Source organism: Hemicordylus capensis, chromosome 2 (assembly GCF_027244095.1).
Source record: "Hemicordylus capensis ecotype Gifberg chromosome 2, rHemCap1.1.pri, whole genome shotgun sequence".
NCBI classification, from domain to species: Eukaryota; Metazoa; Chordata; class Lepidosauria; order Squamata; family Cordylidae; genus Hemicordylus; species Hemicordylus capensis.
The window spans coordinates 183,003,296-183,030,817 of record NC_069658.1 but is presented as its reverse complement, the minus strand read 5'-3'; the positions used below and the strand labels follow the sequence as shown (position 1 = coordinate 183,030,817).

Below are 27,522 nucleotides of genomic sequence, written 5' to 3'. Positions count from 1 at the left end.
GTGCACTAGAAGAACGCAGGAGTCCAGCGGGCGGGAGGGGAAGTTTTAGTATGGAGGGGGAGAGGGGACCGACTGGATTGGAGAGTAGAGCAGCTCAATGAAGGACGGGGTCGGGGGAGTGGGTTTTCAATTCTTTGATTCTCTAGGACCGAGACATTTCGACCTCAGTCATCGCCCCCGCCAATCCCCAGCGCTCTTTTTGGAGCTGGCCATAAACCCTGGAGTCCACCTCCAACACCTTTCGGCGAGTGACCGACCATATCAACGAATTCCCCAAGCGGCGGCTTGGGAGTGACCCATCAGCGTCTTCCAGAGCCTCCCCTGCCCGCTGCTGAGCTTGGCCCCTCCCATCAGCTGGTCCTGGTCCTGATGTTGCAAGGGGAAAAGGATGATCCCTCCCGGCCAAACCCCTCCTTCCGCCGCTGGGCCCGAAGCTGTCCGGAAATTCCCGAGGCTTCCCTCCCCTCCGCCTCTTCGAACTCCCAATCACACACAGTCAGCCTCCCTCCCTCCCTCCCTCCCTCCCTCTCACTCTCTCTCTCTCTCTCACACACACACGCACGCACACACAAAGAGGCGCGCGCTTATAGCTGGCCATTGTCCTCCCTGCTAGCTTCCAACAGCCATTTCATCCAGCACTGCTTCCCCTTCTACACACACACCGTCCCTCCTTCCCATGGCACCAACTCAAAGGATCTGATCCTGCTGCACCACCAGCACCTTCTCCCTCTGGAGCTTGGAGACTCTGGGGCCTAAGCTTCTCCCTCTTCCCTCCCTCTCCCTCCTTCCCCCATGCTAAAGCATCTTCCGGTGGATGGGACCAAGATGGCTTGATTTCGGCTGCTACAGAAGCAGTTGGACTGGGGGGGGGCCTTGCTGGAGGAATCTCACTGAAGAAATGGACTGAGCCAAAGCAGATCTTTGGGAACCGCTGGGATTCAGCACAGACCCAGCTGGGATGTTGAGTGATCCAGTGCTTTGAGTTTCCCTGATGAAACGGACCAGGGGAAGATCTGAGGAGATGCTGGCTTTTGCTGTAGGAATGAACTAGTCTGAATTTTTTTTTTCCCTTCTTAAGGGGGAGCAGGGGAGTTCCTGCTGCTTGGATTTCAGAGTGGAAATGGACTGATCCAAGGGGGGCATCTGGTAGGAGGAGAATCTGCTAGCAGCCTGGATTTTGCTGCTGACTGATTGACCGGAGAGTCAAACTAGACCAGCTTGAATTTCATGGCAAAAGAAATGAAGTAACCTTGATTCAGACATGGCAAACGGGGATCAATTCAGCCGGACGGACCTTGTAACCTGGTGGCAGACTCTATACTCCATCTCCACCAACCCTCCTCCTCAGCAAGGGCTGGTTCTGTCATTTTCCTAAGCATTAATCACCATGACGAAAAGCGGTAAAGGTTTGGATCTGTCCTCCAGATGCCACCTTACCCAGGCTGACTACGGAGGACAATAGGGGGGCCAGGATCAGGGCCTGCCGGAAGAGACCAAGGGGGAGGGGGAAATCCCTTCGAGATGACAGCTTCCCCATCCCCATTCCTTCCTGGGAGGAGGAAGCAGGACTGGCCCTGTCTCCAAGGCAACAGCTCTGGGGCATCCCTAGCCAGCCTCCCTTGAGAGGGTGTGAGCCCTGAGCAGGATAGGGCGGATTGGGACGCAGGCTCTTAGCTCTCTCCCCCTCAACCAGCTGGTCCGGGGGTCATCTCTACCACTGATTTTCCAGACCAGAGGAGTGGAGGTGAGCAGGCCCAGTCACCAGGCAAAACCGCATGCTCAAAACTGGTGATGCAGGGCTGTTGTCTGTGGCCATCCCTCATAAACTCCTACCCTTCCTTCCATCCATCTCTCTGTCTGCCCATCTCTCCATCTGTCGGTCCATCCACTTACATAGACCCCGAACCACTCATGCACACATACATTCTCTCTCTCTCTCTTTCTCCCCATCACATTGGCCCCACTGCCAATCAGTCACAATAGGAAACCCTCTTCTCCTGTGTCTCCATCTCGTTCTTTTTTCCTCCTCAGTGCTCTGCTTCTCCATTTCGGTCTTGCTGTTCAGACGTCTCCATGGAGCCACCACCTGTTTCCTTGCTGCCTAGATGTGTGGGCGGAGGGGGCTTTTTTGCCTTTTTCTTAACCACCCCCCTGTGTTCATGACCAAGCTGGGTGTGGGAGTCTTATTTCCATTTTGCAAGAGCTACATCCACCCCACCTTCTCGCTGCCTGCTAGCTCCTTTTGTCTGCTCCTCCCTGTTGCTCCTGAACCCCCACCCCCACCTCCCTACCATGGTTGCTTTCCTGCTTCTGTGCAGCTCATTGAAAACATGGGAAGAGGTGGTGAATGATCTTTAGCAGATCTGATACTCAAGCACCGTAATTCCCCCCTCCCCAAATTTGCCATTCAAGAAGCATTTATATAGGAAAGGGTTTGACCCATTCCCTCCAAACTGAGATTTGGGGGAATACTCCTCTTCACCACTGAAATCTGCACATCAGTACAACATGGGGCCTAAGATCCCATGAGACAGAGAAAGATGGAGTAGGCTATGGGCAGGAGAGTGTGAGGTCCCTTTGTTCCAACTCACCATGCCTCGGTCTGGATTTGGCAAGCAATTAGGGGATAACTCTTAATTCCATTGGGCGGGATCTTTTGTGCATAAAGAGTGCATCTATTCCAAGTAAAATAAAACAATCATGTGAGGCTGATTCCTCCTCCGCTTCTCTTCATCCCCAGCAAATGTTTTGATGTGAATTAGAAGTAAGCTAATTGTAAGCCAAAAGTATTTCTGTTGGAGCCATTGAGTCTAATATCCTGTCACTGACTGGTGTAAAACAGGATTAACTCTTTCAGAGAAAGGGAATCTGATCCCCTCTCACCCAGTGTCAACCAGGTGTACATAAGAGGGAATGTCATTTGAAGTTACGGACCTGACATTTTCATTCAGCCCAATTCCAATGCAAATCAGTAATAAATCTATTGTGAATGGCTTGTATTTCTATGGGAGGCAATGTACTGATCCTCACAATAGTGTAAATCATTAGTAAATCCAGGCTTGTAAATAGCATATTTTATCAGATGTGATGAATAAAAATTATTCCTAGATAACCAGGCAGATAAGCTTTATAAAAGTTAGTTGTTTTTTAAATTCTAGTTTTTTAAAAAGGCTAGTATTTCTACATTTCCAAGGCTGAGTAAATTGCTAGTAAATTAGGAATAATATCATTTCAAACAATGGAGCTCAGTTACTCTGGCTGACTGTGATGTAAATCAAATGTTATGGTACTAAAGTTGCTTAGATTAATTCCCAGTCTTACTGCTCTCCTTATTGAATATCAGCTGTCCATTAGAAAAACTGCAGGATTTTTTCTTTTTCACTCTTTTGTAAAGTCTTAGTAAATCAACTTTAAACCTAGAGTAATTTCATTGAAGTCAATAGGTATAATTTTCTAAAGTAAATCAATTAACCTCTGTGAACCTTAGAGACTAATATGAGCTTCATCTCAGAAGAGTTGTTGCCTTTATTTTACTAATAGTGAGCTGGGGTGTGTGTGTGTGTGTGTGAGAGAGAGAGAGAGAGAGAGAGAGAGAGAGGTGGGGAGTGGTGGGGGAAGAATTGTGTGGCATAGTACATTAATGAGTAGCAGATTTTGTTTGTGACAAATGTGTTTCACTGGAAGTTTGTCATTGTGTGCGAGTGAGTGTGTGATAGTTTGTGTGAGCATTAATATAATGGATAAAAGCATGCATGAGGTTACGTGTCAGTGTATGTGAGTGTGATGCAAGATTCTAAGTTTATGTACTCAAAAGTTCAACTGACTTCAATGGGACATACTCTCTAGTAAGTCTGCTCTGGTTTACAGCCTTAATGCACGTGTGCCAGTGTGTTTGTGTTTTGTTGTGTTGCATTGAGTGTGTATTTATGCAGTCTTGGCCTAAGTGAATTGAGTGTTTGTGTCACTGTGTATTTCAGATCATGCAGGTGTGCATGATCACAATACAATCTTGATATGTTTATGAATGAGTATATTTCAATGGATGGTGAATGCTTTGTTGTGTGTTTCTAAGCATACTTACTTATGAATAAGTCCCATTAATTTATCTTAGTTTACTCATGAATCTGTTGGACTGCTACATCATTGTGTCATCACATGACTGTTAGTCTTTAAGATGCCACAAGACTCTTCGGTGTTTATCCCATAACTGTAAATATGCCTTTCTTAACATCTTAACACGGTGATGTATCTGTCAGTGAAGCTGAACATTGGTCTGCAAACCAGGCCTGCTCAACTTTGGCCCCTCAGCTGTTTTTGGCCTACAACTCCCATAATCCCGAGCCGAGGTGGCCAATAGCCAGGGATTATGGGAGTTGTAGGACAACATCTGGAGGAGGGCCAAAGTTGAGCAGGCCTGGCATACACCAATCAGATTATGAACATCTGTGAGATAATTAGTGGGGCTATTCACATTACTGTCCCCCGACCATGTGTGATTGGGTGGCAGAGGGATGTTAGGGTTCAACCTGCCTTCCCCCGGACGGCTGCTCTGAGCCCCTGTGGCATGCAAGTCATGTGCCCACACGACCTGCACTGCTGAGAGCATCATGGATTACTACCCGCACTGCTCCTGCCAGCGTGGGAAAGCAGAGGCTGGGACTCATTGTCCTGGCCTCCGAGAATCCCATAGTGCACCGCGTGCCAAGTGCCATGCACTGGGGGATTACCCTAGGGGGCGGGTGCTCTAGGTGCCCGCCTCTGTGTCAGTGTGAGCTGCAAACAGCTTGTGCTGACACACACGATCCCGGGAACCAGGTTAAGACCCAGTTTTCAGCCTTAACCTTGGCTAAGAGCTGGGCTTCAGCACTGGGCTCAGCACCGCAGCACTGCCAGGATCTCTGCAGATCCCGGCAGCCACGCACAGGCTTGGCTACTTCAGCCTGGGCTTGGCTGCTTGTGAGAACCGCCTCCATGTGTCTGAGAAGAGACAAGTGTATTTTGCCAAGGAGTATGTGGCTGTGAGATCCTGCCCTGCCCCTTTTACATTATGTGTCCATTTTAACATAAATGGAATATTGTGCTTGTTAGGCTGCCTATGCTGGTGAATGAGCACGTGACTCAGTGAAGCTTGAATGAGTGTTGTCAAAGTGTATGTGTCACCATGTGTGCAAGTGGGTATGTGCATGTCCATGAGAAAGTATAATTCCAGCTGCAGCTGTGTCAATGGATGTGTCTTATCAATTATATGATGGTTATGTTGATTTGATTGACTAGTGGCAGGGAGGAACTCAACGGGTTCCATTCTAGGCAGCAGGTGTCAGTCCTGGAGCCGTTGTGGCTTGATCTTGATCCTGGCACTGCCCCTCCTTGGCAGGCCTCAGGCTGGTGGTGCTTTTTAAAATCCACTGTGGAGGGGAGCATCTGTGGGAAGGGAGTTCTCAGCTATTCAGCTGGAGTTTGGGCATACAGAATCACAGAAACAGAAAACTGGAAGGGACCAACTAGTCTAGCAATCAGTAACTGGGGGCTCCAGGGCCAAATGCAGGCCCTTCAGTACCACCAGCTGCCCACTGAGCCAGCATGGTGTAGTGGTTAGAGTGCTGGACTAGGACCGGGGAGACCTGAGTTCAAATCCCCATTCAGCCATGATACTAGCTGGGTGACTCTGGGCCAGTCACATCTCTCTCAGCCTAGCCTACTTCACAGGGTTGTTGTGGAAGAGAAACTTAAGTATGTAGTACACCGCTCTGGGCTCCTTGGAGGAAGAGCGGGATATAAATGTAACAACAACACTGCAACTGCCAGCTTAGAGACACAAGAGGTGTGTGGAGGTAGTGATGGCTGTGACATCAGGACTTCCTGGAAGATACCTTCTAGAGTTCACTTGGTGGGAGGCCCCAGGCAGTGTTCCCTGTAAGAGGGAGTCCCAAATATTGTTGACTACAACTCTCATCACCCCCAGCCAAAGGTCAATGCAGCTGGGGTGGGTGGGAGGCGTAGTCAATGACATCTGGGAATCCCTGCTACAGGAAACACTGACCCTGGTCTACGACTCCCTGTTCCATCCTCAACGTAGCACTTACGTAAAACTAATTGCTAACCTGAAAGCTACAGCAGCTCCTGCCACAGGCCAGGACTGTCTGTCCATCAACAGATCAACCCATGTAATTCAGACCACGCATGCCATAAGCAAACATCTGCAAAGCGAATAGTTTCAGGTGACTCAAGCAAATTAGCCACACCATGTGCCATAGAAGGGGAGAAAAACCAAGCCAAGCACAATCAGAGTTATTAGCTAGACAATTCTTCACAGACCCCATATGTGGCAATCAGGTTGATCCTGAGCATGAAGCAAAGCCCAGTCACAGACTCTCCCCAAAAGGAAAGAGAAAGAGCCACAGTTCAGTGGTCAAGCACATGCTGAGCATGACACAGGATATCTTCTCTGCCATTCCCAGTGAAAGGGGTCTCGGGCAGCAGAGCTGGGAAAGACCCTCGAGAGCGGCTGCCACTCAAAGGAGGCCATATTGGCTATCCAGGCAATATGGATCCATCGGACTCATTATAAGACAGCTTCTTCTTTAACAAGTGTTTGTAGGAGAGTGTTTGTAATTGTCTACGATAACTTCTGGGGAAAATAATAGGGGCCAAAATGATAGGTATGTATGTAAGAGAGAAAATCTTGGTATTTCTATGAAAATTCTGTTCTGGTGTGTGGGAGTGAGTTGTGCATTAGCAAGAAAATGAGCCGCTGATGTGAAAATGTGTGTGTGCTCACAACTGGTACAAGCAGAAGTGTGAGTGTAAATCCTCAACTGCTGTGCATAAGAGAAAAACCATAAAGTTCATACTTTCTGTCCGAGTATACATGCATGTATACATGTACAGAGAACTGGACAGAATGAGAGAGAGGGCCACCGTCTCAACATCAGCCTATGGCTAGAATGTGTGAAAGAAAGTGTGTGTGTGTGTGTGTGTGTGTGTGTGTGTGTGTGTGTGTGTGCGCGTGCGTGTGTGAAATTGCACACATGTTATCCTGTGTTTATTACTGTGAGGGAATCCAGCACTATCTCCTATTGCTATGTACTGCATTATGAAGTGAGTGGGTGGAATCTTCATCAGATGCATAAAATCCCTTCAGGAGGATGGCCCAGATTGGGTAGGGCTATGTAGACAGGAGTAGACCTATGCAGATTTGCCAGGCCTGTTGTTAGAGCTGGGAAGCCTCTGCAAACCTCCCTTCCTCAGCAGCAAGGGTAACTCTGCTTAAGAATGGTTACAAAAACTGAGGAAGGCAAGTAGGGGAAGACTTGCTCCAGGCTGGGCTTGGGTCTCCTCACCTTGACTCCCTCTCCTCTTCAGAAGGAAGAGTGCATTGCCAAAGAGTTGCCTGTATCTGAGACAGGAGAGGCAGGCACCATTGCTGACAGTGGGGGACAAGGTCTTCACCTCCCACAGCAGGAGCAGTGGGGTGGAAGCTCTTCACCATGGTGAAGCCTGGCTCTCCCAATCCAACCCAACCTGTCATGTTTTCTCATAGAAACAAGTGGAGGCAATTCACTTTTTGTGGCAGAAAGAAAACTGGTGCTCCTCGCAGCGCCACTAGTGGGCTGACCAATGTCTTGATTAGGCCTGTGTGGAGGTGTTGCTCCTACTCAGGGTTGCTAGCAGTGTCCCCTCTAACGGGGATTCCCAGATGTTGTTTACAATCCCCAGAATCCCCAGCCAAAGGCCACTGCAGCAGGGGATGCTGGGAGTTGTAGTGAACAACATCTGGGAATCCTTGTTAGAGGGAACACTGGTTGCCATCCATCCAGAATTGGCCTGGAGATGCCCAGAACCAGCATCAGTCTCCAGGTTACTGCTGAAAGCAATCTTGGAGATTGTAATGGTATTATATTGTGAAGAATATTGGGGCAGGGGGTGGGGAAATATCCAGGATCAAACTCCCTACAACTGACTTTATTTTTATCTAACACACAATCGCAAAACTGGAGTGCAGCTGCAGCCAGCTCCTGAAACTGGGCAGGACTTGCCTCCTCCCTAGTTTATGGCCACGTGCACTGCCCTGGTTCTTGTTGACTTTCTTTATGCACGTTTATGGAATTCGCTGCCACAAGTTGTGGTGATGGCCATTAGCTTAGATGGCTTTTAAAAGGGCTTAGACAAATTCTTGGAAGATAAGTCTATCAGTGGCTACTGGTCTTGATGGCTATAGGCTACCTACAGCTCCAGAAGGCCTCTGAATACCAGTTGCAGGGGCGCCACAGTGGGAGAGGGGGGTATGCTTTCATCTTCTGCTTGTGGGCTTCCCAAAGGCATCTGGTGGGCCACCACTGTGGCAAACAAGATGCTGGACTAGATAGGCCTTGGGCCTGATCCAGTGGGGCTCCTCTTCTGCTCTTTGTGTGGCTATGTGTGTGTGTTTTAATGGAGAAACATAAGTGACTAAATCTTCTGTGCATGTTTTGTACACAAGACTTCAAAAAACATTTAATCATTTTTTGTTCCACCTTTTGGTTTGGAACAAGGCTGCTTACAGAGAACAATAACCAAATTCAAAACTAAATGTCACCTTAAAATACTAAATGACAATAAAGCAATCCTGACAAAATGAATAAAAGCCATTGTCATAAAACCTCCAGCCAAAAAAAGCATATTATTCAAATGCTTTTACAAAGAAATGTGTCTCTACCAAATGCCCCAAATCAAGCAGCCATGAGAGTGTGGCACATATTCCTGGCAGGATGCCAACCATGAGAAAGCCCTGCTCCCTATTGTGACCAGCCTAGCTTCTGATGGCTGTGGTAGTGAAAGCAGTAACTCACATGCACACTGTGGTGGCTGGTCAGTAAGGGCAGGAGGGGCAGTGCCCCCTACCCGACAAGAACAAACAAGCTAATAAAGGATCAGACTTACCAGCAGCCAGGGAAACCTTCAGAGCAGGGAGCTTCTTCCAGCCCCTCATCCCCTGCCTGTAACTTCTTGTTTTGGTCTTACTGGTTGGAACAGTTGCTACTCAAGCTGCTCCAGCCAATCTGATTTCTAGGGGGCTCCTCCTGGCACTGCCCCCAGGAAGAACTAAAATAATGGGTTAAAATGCATTTCCTGGTTGCTTCAGGGAGTATATGTTCAATACATTTTCCACTTCTTCCTGGGGGGCAGTGCCAGGTGGAGCCCCCTAGGGATCAGATTGGCTGAACCAGCTTGAGTAGCAGTTGTTCCAGCCAGTAAGACCAAAAGAGGAAGTTGCAGGCAGGGGAGGAGGGGCTGGAGGAAGCTCCCTGCCCTGGAAGGTTCACTGGTTGCTGGTAGGTCTGATTCTTTATACTAGCTTGTTTGGTGGGAGGTGGGATGCTACCCCTGCTTTCTCCTTTCTGTCCGTCTTTTGCCTCTCCTTTCTCCCTGCATTTTGCCCTGACCTTTTCCCCTTTCTACCTTCTTCCCCCACCCCACAAAATCTTGTTGTTTTCTTCTTTTGCCCCCTTTTCTGCTTCCCACCCCCGCTCTTTCTGTTTTCCTCAGTGCTGGCAGGCTTGGGTAAATACCCAAAAACACTGGCATGGAGGAAAGGGCAGGGTGGGGGTGGGGGTAGGCTTTTGCCTTGGTGACCATGTTCTCCCCTGCCCCCGCCCCAATGCCCACCAGCCATTACTGCATGCAAATCTAAGCAAATGGGGGGAAGCAATCCTAGTGTGAATTTTGGAGGAAAGGATTTCTAAAGATTTGCCAGAATTGTCAAAAGGTTTCCTGTCCTTGTACAAGGGAAAGTTCCACTAGGCGCAGGATTTCTCAGCACACTGCTATAGTGACAGATAAGTCGAATCTAGAATTTCCTTTCCTTGCAACTCTTTATGGTGCAAAAGCCCTCTTGGGATTGGACCTTGGGATCCTCTGACCAGTCTTCAGTACAAATTTATATTGGCTGTATACCACTTTAAGGGTCATGGCTCCACCCCTTCTCATAATTCCAGAATACTGGGAGTTCCTGTTAACTGTACATAGTGGCACCTTTTAAAGCAGTGGTTCTCTTATACTCAGCACATGGATAGCAGCTATCCCTGTTCAATACAGCATAGTATTCCTCTAGTGACTGTTTGTTTCTGGAGTCCCTATTGTGTTTTGTTTTAGACTTTGAGCCACTTTGGGGCATGGAGCCATCTCCTTCCTTCCTTTCTTCTGCTAGGTAACCTTATGAACTTTTTGTTGAAATTTTTTAAATATTAATTATTATTATTATTATTATTAATAAATAATTGCTACATACTGCACAAAGTTATGTGCACTTTGTAACACATTTGTGCAGTTTTGCAAGTGCAAAAACTGTGCAGTGTTGTGCAGTGCTACAGCCATTGGAAATCATGGCCTTACCTTCATGCAACTTTGTTGGTGCAATTTTTGCAATTTCACAAGAGCGCTCCTGTACACTTGTGTGAACACAATGTTACAACATGCCCGTAACATTGTGCAGTATGTCTGCCAATAATAACTGCAATTTGGTGGGCACAATAAATTCCATTCTCAAAACTTTCATCCCCGTAGAGAAATCAAATGATATTTAAACCAATTTAAATGTGCATCATAGGTGAGTTATATACGTTCCTTAGTCTATGTACATTCACTATGTATTGTGGCATTTTTGAATGTATGTGTGCAAGAAAGTAGGATTACCAACTTCTCAATTAGCCCCTAAAGCTGCATCTGTGAATGTGGTGTGATCTTCACCCATTGATTTATGCACATCAGGTTGCTATCAAATGCACAAGAGTAGGCGAAGTTGATTTCTTTGCCTAGCCAATGGGCAAAAACCAGAGGGAGAGCAAGAGCAATTACACATGCAGATACAGTATCTCTGTAGCAACCTTTTATCCAAGAGGAACTTTAGATGCATCGACAAACAGATGAGCAAATGCCTCATGCTTCAGCTTGATGTACACCCATTGCAATGTCCAAATGGGAAACTCATGCAGGGTGGGAATGTACAGACTGCCCAATCAACTCAAGTCTGCCCATCCCTATCCTGCTCATGAGCTCCTCTTCAATAGCTGGATCTACATAAAGCAGAAGTGCAAGGCATTTGTGAATCAGCTTGTCAACATGTTGGAAGCATTTCTCAACAGACTTGTGTGTGTGTGTGTGCATGTGTAGTAGTGGCTGGCATGGCCTGGTGCATAAGAGGATGAGCTGTGAACCAGAAAATCTCTTTGTCAAATCTCACCTCAAGCCATGAACTCACTAGCTGGGCTTTAGCAAGGCACTCTTTGCCAACCTTAGGGCTGCCATCATTTTGCAGAGGGCCTTGCTCCTGCATCTTTAACATCATCCTGAGGTGAAGAAATTAAGCAGGTGAAACTTGTCCAATTTACTGCATCTCCATGCTGGGGAAAGTTTCACCTACTGCATGTTGTTGTGTAAGCTGCTGTTAAAAGGATAGGAACAAGGCTGGGGAAAAGGTTGCAACCCTATGGAGCCTTTGATACCCAACTGTATGACTGGCCAAGATAAGAGGGCTGTGGTAAAGGTTATTGAGATGATATTCCTGAAGTGCTTTGAGGGCAATGTCAACACTATTATTGCCTCCACAAAGGGTGAATACAGACAACCACTGACGATATGCACATATCCACTTTGTAAGCCGTTTGGTAAGATCCTCATACCAAGTGGCGAGGAAATTTTTACCACACTCCCACACATGATCAGAAATCTGGGAAGGAAAGGAGTGGGAAGATTCTCCTCATGATCTGTCAGGAAAGTACCAGATGACTGGCTTACCAAGAGGTTACAGTGTACACTGTGGTAAGTTACCAGCTGGTAAAGGCCCTGTGTTTACCCAATGTCTCTTCTGTGGAGGGTAAGAGTGGGCAAGAAGTGGGTGGGTGCGTGTGTGTGCGTGTGGGTGCATGTGTGACTAATTCAGCATCTACACAAATGAGTCAGCCTGAAGGAATTGCATGACACAACTCAATCTGTTTGGCAAAGGTTCTACAATTCCTGGGAGGCTTTGACTTTTCCCTCCTGCTGAGGTCAGGGCACTGTGTACTTTTGAGCCTGATTTGGGGAATAACTATTTTATGTTTTATTACATGTATAAGGTAAGACTAAGATTCCTCTTCAAAGATTCCAAGAAAGGTCTGTGGATTTAATGAAGACACCAACGAATCTAAACACGTCAAAAATTCCTAAAAAACTAAACAAACAAACAAAAAAACTGAGTACCCCTGTGCGTGTGTATTTGAGGGTGTAGTTGACACATGACTCTATTGTCCTGTATAGATGTCCCTCAACTCAATATGTTCAGTGAACATGCCACTCTGCCATGTTTCAACAGGGGTTAGGAGCACATGTAGGGGGAGGATTCAGATGAACACTCCCTCTTAAAAGATGCTCCGAGAGTGCATTAGGATGTCCATCAGTGACGTCAAGGTGGGCATACTCTTGGTGCATCCCAATTATTGTGTGTGTCAGCAGACAACTGTCTGAACCAGTCCAATGTACTTAGCAAATACCTACATCATTTGCACTAAACACAAAACAAGTAGTAGTTGCAAAACACATTTCAAAATCCATATTTGATATGGGTCCATGTTATAATGGGTTCATGATCACCTGTGTTTCCCTGTAGTAAGAGTTGCCATTTGTCTCTCATTTGTATGGAGTGTTCTTATTTTGGGAGCTGTACCTAGATGGACTATATCGGGCAGCAGCGATATAGGAAGATTCTGAAAAGCATCATCTCACACTGCGCGGGAGGAGGCAATGGTAAACTCCTCCTGTATTCTACCAAAGAAAATGGCTCTGTGGGCACCCGGAGTCGAAATTGACTTGACGGCTAGTTGGACAGATTTTAGTTCAATATTTTTGTGACTACAAAACTGTGTAACTGAGCAAACTTCAATAAATTTTGCTTTCAATTTCAAAAAAATGGTTTGAGAGAGGAGAAAGGGTGGGGGTAGGGAACAAGAAAAAGCAACAGCAAGATTACTTTTGAAAAACAACAGAGAACTTTCATGCATAGGGTGCCTTGCCAAACCACACCCACTGCAAATCCAACTGTCATGTGTCAACTGCACCCTCAAAAACACACACACACACACACACACACACACACACACACACGTACTCAGTTTGTTTTTATTTTTGTTAGGAATTTTTGACGTGTTTAGATTATTTGGTGTCTTCATTACACACCTTCATTTCTTCTGTTCATTTTGACTTCACTGCTTTGCAGGAGTGGAAAACTGGTCTTGTGGTAGCAAGCATGACTTGTCCCCTTAGCTAAGCAGGGTCTGCCCTGGTTGCATATGAAAGGGAGACTTGATTTGTGAACACTGCAAGATATTCCCCTCAGGGGATGGAGCCGCTCTGGGAAGAGCAGAAGTTCCCAAGTTCCCTCCCTGGCCTCTCCAAGATAGGGCTGAGAGAGATTCCTGCCTGCAACCTTGGAGAAGCCGCTGCCAGTCTGTGTAGACAACGCTGAGCTAGATAGACCAATGGTCTGACTCAGTATATGGCAGCTTCCTATGTTCCTATGTTCCAGGTGGAGGTGGGGAATTAGTGGCATCCCATATGCCACTATGATTCATTATGAGGAAAAGTTATTGGACACCAAAGAATCTAAACACTTAAATATTCCTAGAAAATAAACTGAGTACCCCACTGCCTTGCTGGTGTGTGTGTGTGTGTGTGTGGGTATTGTTGGCACATGGCAGTTGACCGTTGACACTGTCCAATGACAGTCAAAATGAATAGAAGAAATGAAGGTGTGCAATGAATCCTCATAGGAATTCATTATGAGGAAAAGTTATTAGACACCAAAGAATCCAAATACTTGAAAAATACTGACGGCACATTCTGCTCCATAACTCCACTTCTACAAGGGCTAGAGCTTAGCTTCCCCCCCCCCTTAATTATTTTTTTTTAAAAAAAATAATAATTAAAGCTGGGGCTCCATGTTAGGGTTAGGATAGGGCTTAGTGTGTACATAGGTGCAACAGCTTATCTTCTATCCCTTTGTAACCACCTGTCTGTCCTGACAGCAAATGCTGCTCAATGTGTTTTGAGTTGCACTTATTTTATAATGATAAAGTAGAACCAGATCCACGGTGAGGTTAGAAGTTTCAATAGTGTGTGAGGAGGCTCAGGTATTTGGAGGTGCTATACAAACACAAAGTCACCTTAAGTGACGCAGCGGGGAAATGCTTGACTAACAAGCAGAAAGTTGCCAGTTTGAATCCCCGCTGGTACTATATCGGGCAGCAGCGATATAAGAAGATGCTGAAAGGCATAATCTCATACTGCATGGGAGGAAGCAGTGGTAAACCTCTCCTGTATTCTACCAAAGACAACCACAGGGCTCTGTGGGTGCCAGCAGTCGAAACTTGATGGCACACTTTACCTTTATACAAACACAAGAGTTTCCCTGTTTTCATCTGTGACATGTTCGGTGGGGGATGGAACTATTATTCCCCCAAGGGTCCACTTGGACACTCAGGCTAGCTGTGCCCTCTGTTGTAGGCTTTGCAGAAGAGGAAATGGGGGGATTTGGCAAGTATCTGCCCAGTATTGTGTTCTAGTCATGCCCATTTTCTGCAGTCAAACCTTGCAGACTCTTGCTAATTCCCCCCTCCACCTTGCTAGATTCTCCCTCTTTTAACCAGATACCTGACAGGTGAGCAGATGTAGCCTGCAGCTGGAGCCCCTGGAGGGCCAGGCCACAGATATCCTTTTCAACCTCCTGCCATCTTACAAGTACAGCTGCTGGTTAGCCCAGTGTTTCCTAAACCTCTGATAGCTGACACACACGCGTTCCCCCCTCTGAATTACTTATTACAACATACTTCACTCTTACACCAGAAATATTTACTTTTGACGACCGGTCAGTGACTTATCTAGAAATGGAGAAAGGAGGGTCCTCGGACCCTTCTCTCCTCATTTCTGGACGAGCCACTGACTTGGGCATGCCCCTTCACTGCAAGTGGCAAAGCCAAAGCAGTAACTCCTGCACAGATGGAATGAGCAGCCTCCTCTAAGTGCATCTCTGCATTGGAAGTAAGTGAGCAGTCAATCACACTTGGGGCAGGGATACAGCAGGGTTACCTGCTCCCCAAAGTGGCTGATTGGAAGGATGCAAGGCCACAACACGAAACCCTGCAGAGAGGCAGTGGGAAACCTCGTTTGCAGCTGGGTATGTTGGGCTTACCGTTAGTTAATGGATTGATTAGTTAACGGATTGATTTATTTCTCATGCCATGCTAACAAGTTTCTCATGGCACACTGAGAATTAGAGAGTGTGGTGTAGTGGTCAGAGTGTTGGTACGGGGACTCCTCGGACCGAGTTCACATCAGCCATGAAACTCACTAGGTTCACACGAACAGCCCTATCCGGGCTCTCACAGCCCGGCCTGCTTGTGTAGGGCTGCTCTTGTGAAGTGCTGGGATCATGGCCGACCCTGGTGCTGCCCTGCCAGGCACTCCAGGGTTTTTACCCTGGCTTTTACCTGGGCAGAAGGGCGCGAGCGCACACTTCTACCCAGGTCCCCGGTCATGTGTCTCTTTGGGATGCCGGCAACCTGAGCAGACACAGAGCTGAGCACCTAGAGCGGCCAGCTGAGAGGGAATCCCTCAATGCCTTGTGCAGAAAGCACAGTGCATTGAGGGATGTCTGAAGGCTGGGCTGCATTCTCTCCGCCTCCAGAACACCATGCTGCCAAGGGCAGTGTGTCCCACACAAGGATCTGGCTTGTCGGGGGTGGGGAAAGTAAAATCAATCCTGCCTCCCCACCCCGCTGTTCCCTCCCCACCTGGCTAAAAAGATCATGAGAACGACCTTACTATCTCTCAGCCTAATCTACCTCACAGGTCTGGGATGGGGGGGAAGAAAAGGTGAGGATGAAATGAGGCAACCTTGTCTGCCATCCTGAGCTCCCTGGAGAAAGGATGTTTACTGAGCTGAGGGGACGAAGTTCAAAGGAGGGAAAGGCCCCTGTATCTTTCAGAGATGCATGGGAGAGGACACTTCTGCAGGGGTGGGGAAAGCTGTACCTCCTGAAATTCTGTGTTCTAGTCAACTATTAAAGGAACAGGAGGCCTGTTCTCCTTTGCCCACCGTTTAGGTATTATGCACACATATAAAATTTGAGTTAATACCTGTGCAATCTGATCTCTTCCACTTTTACGAAGAATGATGTCCAATTGATTTCAATGGAACTGTCACAGCTCCTACCAGAGCAAGAGGGTGTGTGGGCGGGGAGTTAACTGGGGTGAATCCTTGACTGGACTTTTAACTTGTTTATTTAATTTGTTTAATTTTTATTAGTGTTATTTTACATTGTATCTCTTTTATGGTTGTGAGCTGCCCTGAGCAGTAGTGTATTGGAGGGGAGGGGTATAAATATTTTAAATAAAATAATAAATAAATGTAAGGAGCTCACTGCCACCATCCGCTTTATTTTAATGTGGGACAAACTACTCTTTCCACATAAGATTCCTGGTGGGGTGGGGGGTGAAGTTTCAAACCTCCCTAAAAGGACTGAGCAGGACTCGGCCTCCAAAGGCATGTGACTATGGGATGAAGAACAGCACATTTCAGCAACAAGGATTTGTTACTAGATTAAAAGAAAAAGGTATGAAGAACAATTGTCTTTTCATAAAGCGGATTGTAAGAAAGAGAGTTTTCATTAACCTGGCAACTTAGATTCAAGCAATACCATAAAGGAAAATAATTTCCCTCACGCGTCTACCTGAACTGGTCCCTATCTCACTATTCAAAGGAAGGGATCCTGACCTCCCATTACCCCAGCAGCTTCTTAGCCAGCTGCTTCCTCGGGGCACACCTGGGATGGAATAAATGAAACAGAAAGCTTTCTCTTCTGCTGGTGGCTGAGAGTGTAGTTCCCACCCAGTTCTCTGGATTGGCCCTTTTGATTTGAACTTTCCCAGCTTTTTCCCTTATTAGGAAAAGCCTACCCTCACAGCAGTTGCTCTAAGTGAGGTCTAGTCCTCCTTCAAAGCCTTCTCTCACTACAACCCCCTGCATAAAACGAGACCCAGGGAGTGAAGGGGTTTCACAACCTGTGTCGAGTTAGGAGGATTAGAACATGTAAATTATGTTGTTGTTGTTGTTGTTTGTTCAGTTTCTATACTGCCCTTCCAAAAATGGCTCAGGGTGGTTTACACAGAGAAATAACAAATACATAATATGGATCCCTGTCCCCAAAGGGATCACAATCTAAAAAGAAACACAAGATAGATACCAGCAACAGTCACTGGAGGTACTGTTAGGCTTTTAACTTTAAATAGCCAACCTTGGCTAATGGTTCCACAACACCACAATGCTTTAGAGCAATGGTAAAATATACCCTCAACAAGCTAAATGTTTAACATCAGTTAAGCAATGAACATGGGCCTTTTAGCACCAGTTATAGTTGAATTGTCTCTTAGGGCTCATCATCAAAAGGCTCCCTGGACAGTGTATCTGCAACCATGTCAATTTTTCTTATAATGTATTCTACCTCAAAATCAAACTCTTGAAGCATCAAGTTCCATTGCACGAATTTCGTCTTTTTGCTTTGGGCTTCTTGCAGCCATTGGGGCTCAGCATAGTCTGTGTATAGTTTGAACCTCTGCCCCAATAAGTGATGGTGTAGCTTCTCCAGGGCACAGACAATAACATAGCACATCCCACCCTCAAACTCTCTCTCTCCTTACACAGGAGCATTGGAATACTGTGGTTGGCAGCTGTAGTAAAGGGGGTACTGCCTCCTGTGGCAAGGGCAGTGCTGCTGGGACCAAACTTCCAGCAAGCTCTCTGAGCCCTCATTCTTCTCCCTGCTCTTGTTGCTTTGGTAATTTTGTGGGAGGCTTCGACTCCATGGATATTGCCTGAACTGGTTACGATCTGCTGCATATTTATTGCCTTGCACTGGAACATCACCAGGACCTGTAACATTGGCGGCCTTCACTCCCTTTTCTCCTTTGAACTCCACAGTCTCTCCATCTCCTGCACTGCAATGGTACTTCCTGGGGTTATTTTTCTTTATGGCAGTCTGATGGACAAGCACATCTTCCTTGGTGTCATTCCTGTTGATGAAGCCATAGCCGTTCCTTACTAAACCATTTGATTTTATTGTCTCCAAAAACTTTGTTGCTTTCTCCTTATGGGTTTGGGAAGAAGTGTCTGTCTGCTGACTGTGGGCGGCTTACAGCCAGCTTTCTAATCCCTCTTGTGCAGTATCCTTCTCACCTGGATGTAGTGTGTCCCAGACATGCAAGGCCAAGTCATCACCAGTCAATATAGCAACAGGGCGCTGATCCCAAATTGCAAACTCCCATTCACCCCTCCAGTCCCCAGTCTGGACAGGCAACTTCATTAAGGGCATCCTCTTCTTTTCATGGTATATGGATATATGTATTCTTTTCATTCATATTTTCATTATATGGATATAATATGAGCTTCAGCATATATAAGTGGTGGCCCTTAAGAAGGGCCTTGTGCACCACAGAGATATCAACACCTGTCCCTCTGCGGGCCACAATTGACTGGCCATTGACAATTACTGGAACTCTCCTCCCCTGGGGAATAATGTCCTCATTAAACTCTATCTGAGCTTGGCTAGTCTTCTCTTTCCTTTCCTCTCTTCTGAAAGAGGGCATATATAGTAGATACAGGCCACTGCTCGGGGACAGTCCTTTCTAAGATGTCCCCCTCTCCACATCTGAAACATTGAGGGGGAGATGTATCTGCAGGGCGGCTTCCAGATGGGGGAAGCTCCTCCCACTTGGATGCAGTGAGGGGTACAGAGGCCCCCGGCCTTATCTGGGCTGGGTGTTGATCCTTCCGGCACACGAAGGGTTTTGGAGAGTCTTTGGGGTGTATGTTCAAGGTAGACGTGGAACTCAACCTGGCCTCAGTGAATATTTCAGCCAACTCCCCTGCTTCCATAATGGTCTGTGAATGGATGGAACACCTGTTCATAGAAGGAGTCGGGAAGTTCCATGAGGAACTGCTTAACTTGTATAAGGTTCACCAAGTACGAATGAATGAATCAATCAATTTATTATCACAGCCAGTGACCAGCAATCAAAAAATAAAATGGAAAATAAAATTAAAGTAAAATAAAATCAAAAACAACAGGACTGGGTAGTAGAGTATCAAAACATATACATACAGTGTTCTCAATTACAATTAATCAACTGCTCCTGGTTCAGTTTGCATGCTGCGGCACAGAATCTTGCTGCCCCAGCTGTAATTGCTGTATACTGGTCTGCCAGAAGGAAGGAAGTACAATACTCTTCTGATCGACCTGGCATGTTTGTTAAAAGTGGTTCAATCCAGGCAATGTTAATGTCCCTATTATATAAACAGTATAAAAGTACATGTGAGATGGACTCAATGTTGCATGAACCGCATGGACATAGCCGGTTCCTGAGCAGCATTCTCTTAAATCTGCCATCCAAAATGGCAGAAGGCTGGGCATTAAACCACGCCAGCAAGAAAGCTCTCCTCTGATTTAGAGTGGTCAAATTTGTAAGGTACGCCACTGGCTGAGGGTAGTATGAGAAGCCACCTGGAATGCTACTAAGGGTAAGAAGTCTTAAATCAAATTGCTTCTTCATATCCACAATATGTTGTTTAATAATTTCTTTGGTGGCATCATGCCCCAATTAAAGTTGATATTGTGGAGAGAGGCCATATCTTCCCAATTTATCATGAAGGCTCTTACACCAATTAGAGTGGAACTCATCTTTCAATATCGGGGGTGGGGGCATGCCCCGAGGACAAAAATATAATTTGAGCCAGTAGTTAAATGTGTGAAGCCACCCCTGGGCCTCGACTCTGGTTAAACCCACCGCTAGGTGTAGGATGGCATTTGAAATGCATCTAGGCACCTGGAATATGGCAGGTTCACCAAGTCTTCTAAGGTCTTCACCCCTGCCCTCTCCATCCACACCTCACTGGTCCGCCTCAGCTGATGAGCAAAAACCTGGTATGTCTCACTGAACTTCTTCCAGAAGCTAAGGAACATCCGGCAGGCATTTTCAGGGATGAGTCCCAACCAGAACTTGAATCTCTGCTGGAAAAGCTGATAGTCGTCCATTCTTCCACCTTCATCTTAGCAGACATGGCCAACAGTGTCCCACCGAGCTGTGGTCTCAGGTAATACATGTGCTGTGCCTCAGGTATTTTACAACTGATGCATGTTCTTTCAAAATTGGCTGGCTATGCATCAGCCTCTTTCCCTTCCTTATATTCAGGAAACTTCCCCCCCCGCCCGCTCACCCACTAGTGCTACTGGGATAGTTATTTGTGGAATGATCCCTTTATTAATCTGTGCCATCTCAGCCTCATGGGCTAACTCAGCTTTCCTCTGTTCCACCGCTGCTCTTTCTCTTTCTTGTCCCATTTCCATTTTCTTGAGTTCCAATGTTGTGGATTCTGGGTAATTGCCTCTGAGCTCCCATCTGGCCTTAGATGAGTTCCTGGGTCTCTTGAGTGTCTGAGGAGGAGTCCCTTCCCCCTGTCCTCCTGTAGGTAGCATTTTGGCTTCTGTGCTTTCCTCTGCAGGGCTAGCGCTCGTTATACTTTTTCCTCTCCTGAGGAGCATACACACTGCCACTTATTCCTAGCACTACCCTGATTGTCCATCATTTCCTAAGAGCTAGAAATAAAACAAACATGTACTTGCTTTGATCTGGTGGCGGCAACACCAACAAAATTCCTTCTCTCCCCCCGCTCCTTTTATGTATGAGGAAAAATACGTTATCAGTTTTTGAAAAAAGAAAAGAGGGGAAAAAATACTCCCATTTACTCAGCGTTGCCTGAGTGTTCTTCTGGTTTTCTTCCAAACCCTTATTCCAGCATGCTGGCAAGTCATAGCTCCTAATAGAGCTGGAGGGGTCTGTGTGGAGTTCACTGGGGTGAATACTTGACTGTAAGGGATTCATAGTAGGCTGCCACCATCCACTTTATTTTAATGTGGAACAAACTACTCTTTCCATATAGGATTGCGGTGGGGTGGGGGTAAAGTGGCAAAACCCTCTCTAGCAGGCCTGAGCAGTCCTAGACCTCCAAAGGCATGTAACTAAGGCAGACTCAATATGAAGAGTAGCACATTTCAGGAACAAGGATTTGTTATTAGATTAAAATTAAAAGGTATGCAATAAGAATAACTGTCTTTTCATAAAGCAGATTGTGTGTGAGAGAGATTTTTCATTAATCTGGCAACTCAGATTCAAGCAATATAATAAATAAAAATAACTTCCCTCATGCATCTAACTGAACTAGTCCCTATCTCGTTACTCACAGGCAGGGATGTTGGCCTCCCATTTCCCCAGTAGCTTCTTGGGCAACTACTTCCTTAGAGCACTTCTGGGACAGAAATTCAGAACAAACTAAAAAAAGAAAGCTTTCCCTCTTCCTGCTGGTCCCTGTGAGTGTCATTCCCAGCCAGTCCTCTGGATTGGTTCTTCTGTTTTGATTTTCCCGGGCTTTCCCCCTTTTGGGAAAAAGCCCACCCTCCCAGCACTTGCTCTGAGACCTAGTCCTCCCTCAAAGCCTTCCCCCACTACAGGACCTTACTCCCAAAAATATATATATGAACATTACGTAGCTGCTTCATACTGAGTCAGACCATTTGTCCTTCTGGTCCTCTGCTGTTTCTTCTGACTGGCAGCAGCTATCCAGGGCATCAAGCAAAGCAGTCTTTCCAAACCCTGCTACCTGAGATCTTTTAAAATGGAGATGTTTGGGACTGAACTTGCAACCAGCTGCATGCAATGTGTGTGCTGTTTTAGTCCCTCTCTAAATTAAGCATGCATTTCTGCATTCATAGGATGAATAGTTCCTGCTGGCAAAAGAAAAATAAAAAAAGTGCATGTTTTAGAGTGAGTTAGAAATCTTTGTCAGTTCAAATGACAAGATAGCAAAACTCTTAGGTAAATAGAGAGCACAGTTGTTATTGACTAATGAAATTGCTTTTAGTTGCTTCAAGCTGAAATTGTCTTCATCCCAAAACTGTAAGCTCATCAGACACTTATAATAAAATACATTAACTAGCAGAGTGTTAAATTTAGAAAGATTACTGTTTCCCAGGCAAGTGCAAGAAACATAAGATCATTCTTAGAGCACTTTCCATCTATAGCTCTCAGACAGTTGCATGTAATTCAGACAGGACCAAGCAACTTTGCAGGAATGCCTTTTGCCTTTTCTGAGCCAAAAATTAATAGAGGTTGCCAAAGCTGCCGCCAGAAAGCCAAATGTTCTAAAAGCATTTCAGCATTACAATTTTGTATCTGTTTTATTCTAATCCAGCTGTTATGGCTTCTGCAAAGCATTCTGGGAATTTTCTTAGCAAACTCTACCCCACCCCGCATTACAAGAGCTTATGCCCCAAGTATCTCGACCTATTAGGACTGGAAGCAAATCTCCCCTTTCCTCTGCATTTCCATCACCTCATTAAGCATATTTTGTGAAATGTCTCATCTCCACATCACTGAGGCTATTTGGCTTTTTGGCCATTATTCCTTAGGGCCCTAACTCCAGTCAAACCATCCCCGTTTATATTATTATAAGAATATTACTGTGCTAAATGTTTTTTATAGCCTTTATCTTATTATCCTCAAAATAGCTCTGTGAAGTAGGATGTAATCCTTCCCAGTTTACTGAAAGAGCCTGAGAAAACAAGTGACCTGCCAAGCCCATCAAGTGAGTAGGATACGACCCTTGAGAGCATCTCTTGTTTAAATCTGAGAAACGGCTATTCCTGCTCACTAAATTGTTTTTTGCTTAATTCAGGCCCTCATGTTAAAATACAGGGGAAAGCTAGCATATTTTCATGGTGAAAAGATTATGTTTCTGCAACGACTAATGCTTCCTTCCTTTCCTCCTATCTTTCTCCCTTCAGATAATGCCCCCCTTTAGCACTGGAGTCATGGGCCATCACCGGGCACGTCACCGCTGACCCAGTTCCCCCCTTTCCCTCCCTCACCTAAAGATGGCCAGTGCCAATGAGACTGAAGAGGCCCACGGCTCTGCACCTCACGCAGCCTCCACCTATGCCAAACTCCTGCTCCTGGGCCTCATCATCTGTGTGAGTCTGGTAGGGAACCTATCCCTTTCGCTGCTGGTGTTGAAAGAGCGTGGCCTCCACAAGGCCCCTTACTACTTCCTGCTGGACCTGTGCCTGGCTGACGTGATCCGCTCAGCTGTCTGCTTCCCCTTTGTCCTTGTCTCCATCCGCCACGGCTCCGCCTGGACCTACAGTGTGCTGAGCTGCAAGATTGTGGCCTTCATGGCTGTCCTCTTCTGTTTCCATGCTGCCTTCCTCCTCTTCTGCATCAGTGTCACCCGCTACATGGCTGTGGCCCACCATCGCTTTTATGCCAAACGCATGACCTTCTGGACGTGCGTCGCTGTCATCTGCATGGTGTGGACTTTGTCGGTGGCCATGGCCTTCCCACCCGTCTTTGACGTTGGGACCTACAAGTTCATCCGTGAGGAGGACCAGTGCATCTTTGAGCACCGCTACTTCAAAGCCAACGACACCCTGGGCTTCATGCTCATGCTAGCTGTGCTGATCTTTGCCACCCACGTAGTTTACATCAAGCTCCTTCTCTTTGAGTACCGCCATCGCAAGATGAAGCCCGTCCAGATGGTCCCAGCTATCAGTCAAAACTGGACGTTCCATGGGCCTGGAGCCACTGGGCAAGCGGCGGCCAACTGGATTGCTGGCTTTGGCCGCGGCCCCATGCCTCCAACCTTGCTGGGCATCCGGCAGAATGCCCATGCTGCCAACCGGCGTTTGCTGGGCATGGAAGAATTCAAGGCGGAGAAGAGGCTAGGCAGGATGTTCTATGTCATCACTTTGCTCTTCTTGGTTCTGTGGTCACCCTACATTGTGGCCTGCTACTGGAGGGTATTTGTCAAAGCCTGTAGCATCCCCCACCGCTACCTCTCCACAGCTGTTTGGATGAGCTTCGCCCAAGCTGCTGTCAACCCCATAGTTTGCTTTCTACTCAACAAGGACCTCAAGAAGGGCTTAATGGCCCACATTCCCTGTTGGAGGACAGAGCCCGAACTGCCCAGAGAGCCTTACTGCGTCATGTGAGGAGTGCTAAGGGTTGGCTGGAAGGCATCCGCCTGTGCCAAACTGAATTTGGGTTTCATTTGCTTTCTTTCTTTTTCTTTTTTACACATCACATGAGATGCCAAATGATGGGTCGTTCTGCTCCCCCTGCAACCTTGGTCACGGTTCCCCAGAGTAATTGGTGTCACAGATGGACTTTGATCTCTCAGTTATCCCAGAGCAAATATCCAAAATCACATATTAACTGCAATGAGATCAGAGCTGGATTCTGGTCTCGGTCCCCCTGTGGTAAATCCGGAGCTGTATGATGACAGTAACTGGTTCCCAGTGCTATTCCAGCCTATTTTAAGAAGAGATACAAAATACCCTGTGCTTTATGGGGCGTTCTTGTTTTTTCTAGTTGCCAGTTGCCATCAGATCATTTAAATCCAACACCCCAAAATATCATAGAACCATAGGACCCCAAGCTTCTCAATGTCTATTTCTTTAAATTAATTTGGCAGCTCTAAAGAATGCCTGGCATTGTCAAAAGGGCCAGAGTTGGGTTTTAAGGTTGCTGTTCTCCCGGGTTTATCCCCTCTTATTAGAACAGAACCAGCAAGGGTTGGTTTAGCTTCATTCCTAGAGGGTGGTAATGGGAGCAGGGCTCCGATGATGGAATGTGCTCCTATACAACATTAATTTTCTGTTCCTATCAGTCTGTCCATCAACAAACAGAGTTTAAGGGGGCTGCAGGGGCAGGAAGGATGGAGTAAGGGAGGACAGAGGAAAGAAGGCAGCAGACGCAGCTGTTCAAGGGAATGCCATAAAGCCAGCCGTGACTTAGCTCCTTGTCAATCAGAAGCTGTAACCAGGGAGCCTTGGAAACCCCACCTCAGTTGCCATGGCAGCAACCAATCCAAGGCCCTGCAGACCATGTCACCCTGGAACAATGCAAGCAGGAAGATGCAGGGTGGGGTGTGGGGGAGGAGGAACCGACCAAGAAATCCTAGTGCCTTCCCCAGAGAGTGGGAGAAGAGAGACATCAACGTGCAAGGCAGACAGTGGAGAGCATCCAAGGCTGCAGAAAGAGTAGGGTGACTACAGAGGGATAATGAGCGATGATGTCAGTATAGCACGTACCCTGCTAAAAGGAAAGGAAAAACATCACTACTGCAGAGCTTATCACACACACACACACACACACACACACACACACACACACACACACACACACACCATACTCTTATCTTCATACATTTTAAATCCCACCACACAAGACCCTCATCCCAGCCATGGCATGTCGTCCAAGAGCTATTTGAAGCCTTGTTTTGAAATACTTAACAGGCCAAGTACAGGAAGCTCACCCCTCCCAGAGTTACTGTCTCCTATCTCTGGATTTACTCCAGTGGACAAACTAAGACAATATGAATCAGTGATAACAACCATCGTTGTCAGTGCTTTGGTTCACTGGTGCAAAGAGACAATTGGATGATTAGAAAGAGACCTGATAATTCTAGATCCCAGCTCTGGGAGGGAGTAAAGCCTGGGGGGTGGGAATGGAGGGATGAACATTTGGGAGAAGGTGCTTTTCCTGCCTCTGGGAGGAAAGAGGGGTACTGTGGGTTTTAGTGAGTTTCAGAATGAGAGGGGACCTGGGGGCCAGGACTCCTGGTTTTGTTTTAATCAGAAATGATGAATGGGACCTGATGTTTAGAGCAGGAAAACCTGGGAGTCAGAGTGGGTGATTGTGTTTTTCCACTGTGGATGCCCATCTGTATACTCATTGCTTTACCCCTCAGGCAGGAACTCCCTACATTCAAATCGATCCATCTCTAGCCATATTGTTTTATTCCTTCTGAGAAAGGAAGGGTGGCACTGAGGACACCCTAACACCCTATGACTGTTGTGGGCATGAAGGGCTCCTTATGGGGTGAGAAGGGAGAAAGGATGCCAGAGGAAAGAGGCGCCTGGGATGTGATGCCACTCCTGGGAGTATTGTGGAGGAAAGCAGAGCAGGTGTGGAGGGACTGATCAGGGGAAGAACGGAAGGAAGAGAGCACAGCTGGGGAAATGGAGGAATCAGAGTGGGGGTGGGGGGAGGACACGGGGAACCAGAGGAGAGAGTGGTGAGGGGCTGGGGGCTTTCCCCCACTTTCCCCCCTCTGAAGGACCCTGACGTTGACTTTTGCCTCTCAAGACAAGACTGTTCATCTGAAGCCCTGCCACCACAGTACGGCCTTAATCATTGGTCAGTGTTACGGCCACCCCATGGAAATCCATATTTGAAAAATATGGGCAATGAACACAGATTATTTTCCAGAATTCTTTTTCTGGAAAGAGACGTGAATGAAATGGAGGGATTTTTTTGTTTCTGTTTTTTGTTTGGTTTGTTTGGTAAAGGGAAGTGAATAAAGAAATTGTGACTTCAGTTGGGGAGGGAGGGTTGGGTGGGGGGCACAGGACAGATGGATGGACATGTCCCCTGCAATGTATGCTTCTGAACTTCTTTCAGATGGGGGCAACTTGGGGGGTGGGTTGGGGGGACTGGATTAGGGGGTGGAGATACAGATTTGGGGTATGGATTCAATTTGATCCTGCCGCACCACCCCCTTTTTGTGTCAAATTTGTTTCCATTCCCCTCTTTTTTGGGGGATTTTCTTGTTTTCTTCGTTTATGTTTTTTTATAAATATATAAAAAAGATGGAATGAAATGCAAAATTCTTGGGTGATTTTTTTGAGCCAGAAACAAAACCAAAAACAAGTGATCGAACTCTCCACTGAGGGTCAAATTTGATGTGTCATGGGAGATCCATTATCTGATCTTTTAGGCTTTAACAAAGCTGAGTGGGGTAGGGGTGAGAATTGAAGGGGGACTACTGCACTGGGTGGGAATTTGACCTTTCCTTCCAGTGACTGACATGAGGAGCAACATTACTCAAAGTAGTCCCATTGAAATTAAAAGGGAAAGTTAGGCATGCCTAACTTATTTTAATTTCAATGGGACTGAGTAATTTTCCTCATTATGTCAGGCACAAGCTATCATCTGTAGAGGTGGGGAACACGCTGAAGATAATGCTAAAGGAGAATAACTGCTGAAGATAATGCTTAAGGAGAGTTATCTTGTGCGATTTACTGGAGTCAAAAGGCCCATTCACATGTTATGTTAAACACTCATAAACAAGTGTACAGTGTACACAGATACAGTTATGTACACAGGTACAGTCATTCACATGTTATGATGAACACAGATACACAGAGGTGCTCTTACCCCTGGACATTGGGGCCAAAGTCCAGGGCCTTCACAGCCCCTGGGAGCCCCCAAATCCTCTTTAGTCTGTCCTGGGTGATGTGGTCGCCCGGTGGAACATGATGATGCTTAATCTGCAGGGAAGGGGGGCCTCCAAAGGCCTTTAGGTACAGGCTCTAAAATTACCTAGATGCACCTCTGCAATTACAG

At 46.6% G+C, this 27,522-nt stretch overlaps 1 protein-coding gene across 4 annotated transcripts; it reads left to right on the top strand.

Moving 5' to 3' along the window:
* The first annotated feature begins 556 nt into the window (after positions 1-556).
* GPR173 (G protein-coupled receptor 173) lies at positions 557-26,495 on the top strand. 4 transcript variants are annotated; one of them, XM_053303366.1, is made up of 4 exons: positions 557-1,744; positions 20,011-20,155; positions 22,626-22,702; positions 22,902-26,495. In XM_053303366.1, exon 4 carries the CDS (start codon positions 22,992-22,994, stop codon positions 24,102-24,104), a length of 1,113 nt encoding a protein of 370 aa, XP_053159341.1. In that variant the 5' UTR covers positions 557-1,744; positions 20,011-20,155; positions 22,626-22,702; positions 22,902-22,991; the 3' UTR covers positions 24,105-26,495. The 4 variants fall into 4 exon arrangements, with proteins under 4 accessions (XP_053159341.1, XP_053159340.1, XP_053159339.1 ...); XM_053303365.1 differs by lacking the exon at positions 20,011-20,155; XM_053303367.1 differs by lacking the exons at positions 557-1,744; positions 20,011-20,155 and adding an exon at positions 9,249-9,311.
* Positions 26,496-27,522: the final 1,027 nt, after the last annotated feature.

What these genes read in the sequence shown, in the direction of transcription:
- GPR173 (XM_053303364.1), top strand. Translation starts at nt 22,992, where the DNA reads ATGGCCAGTGCCAATGAGACTGAAGAGGCCCACGGCTCTGCACCTCAC.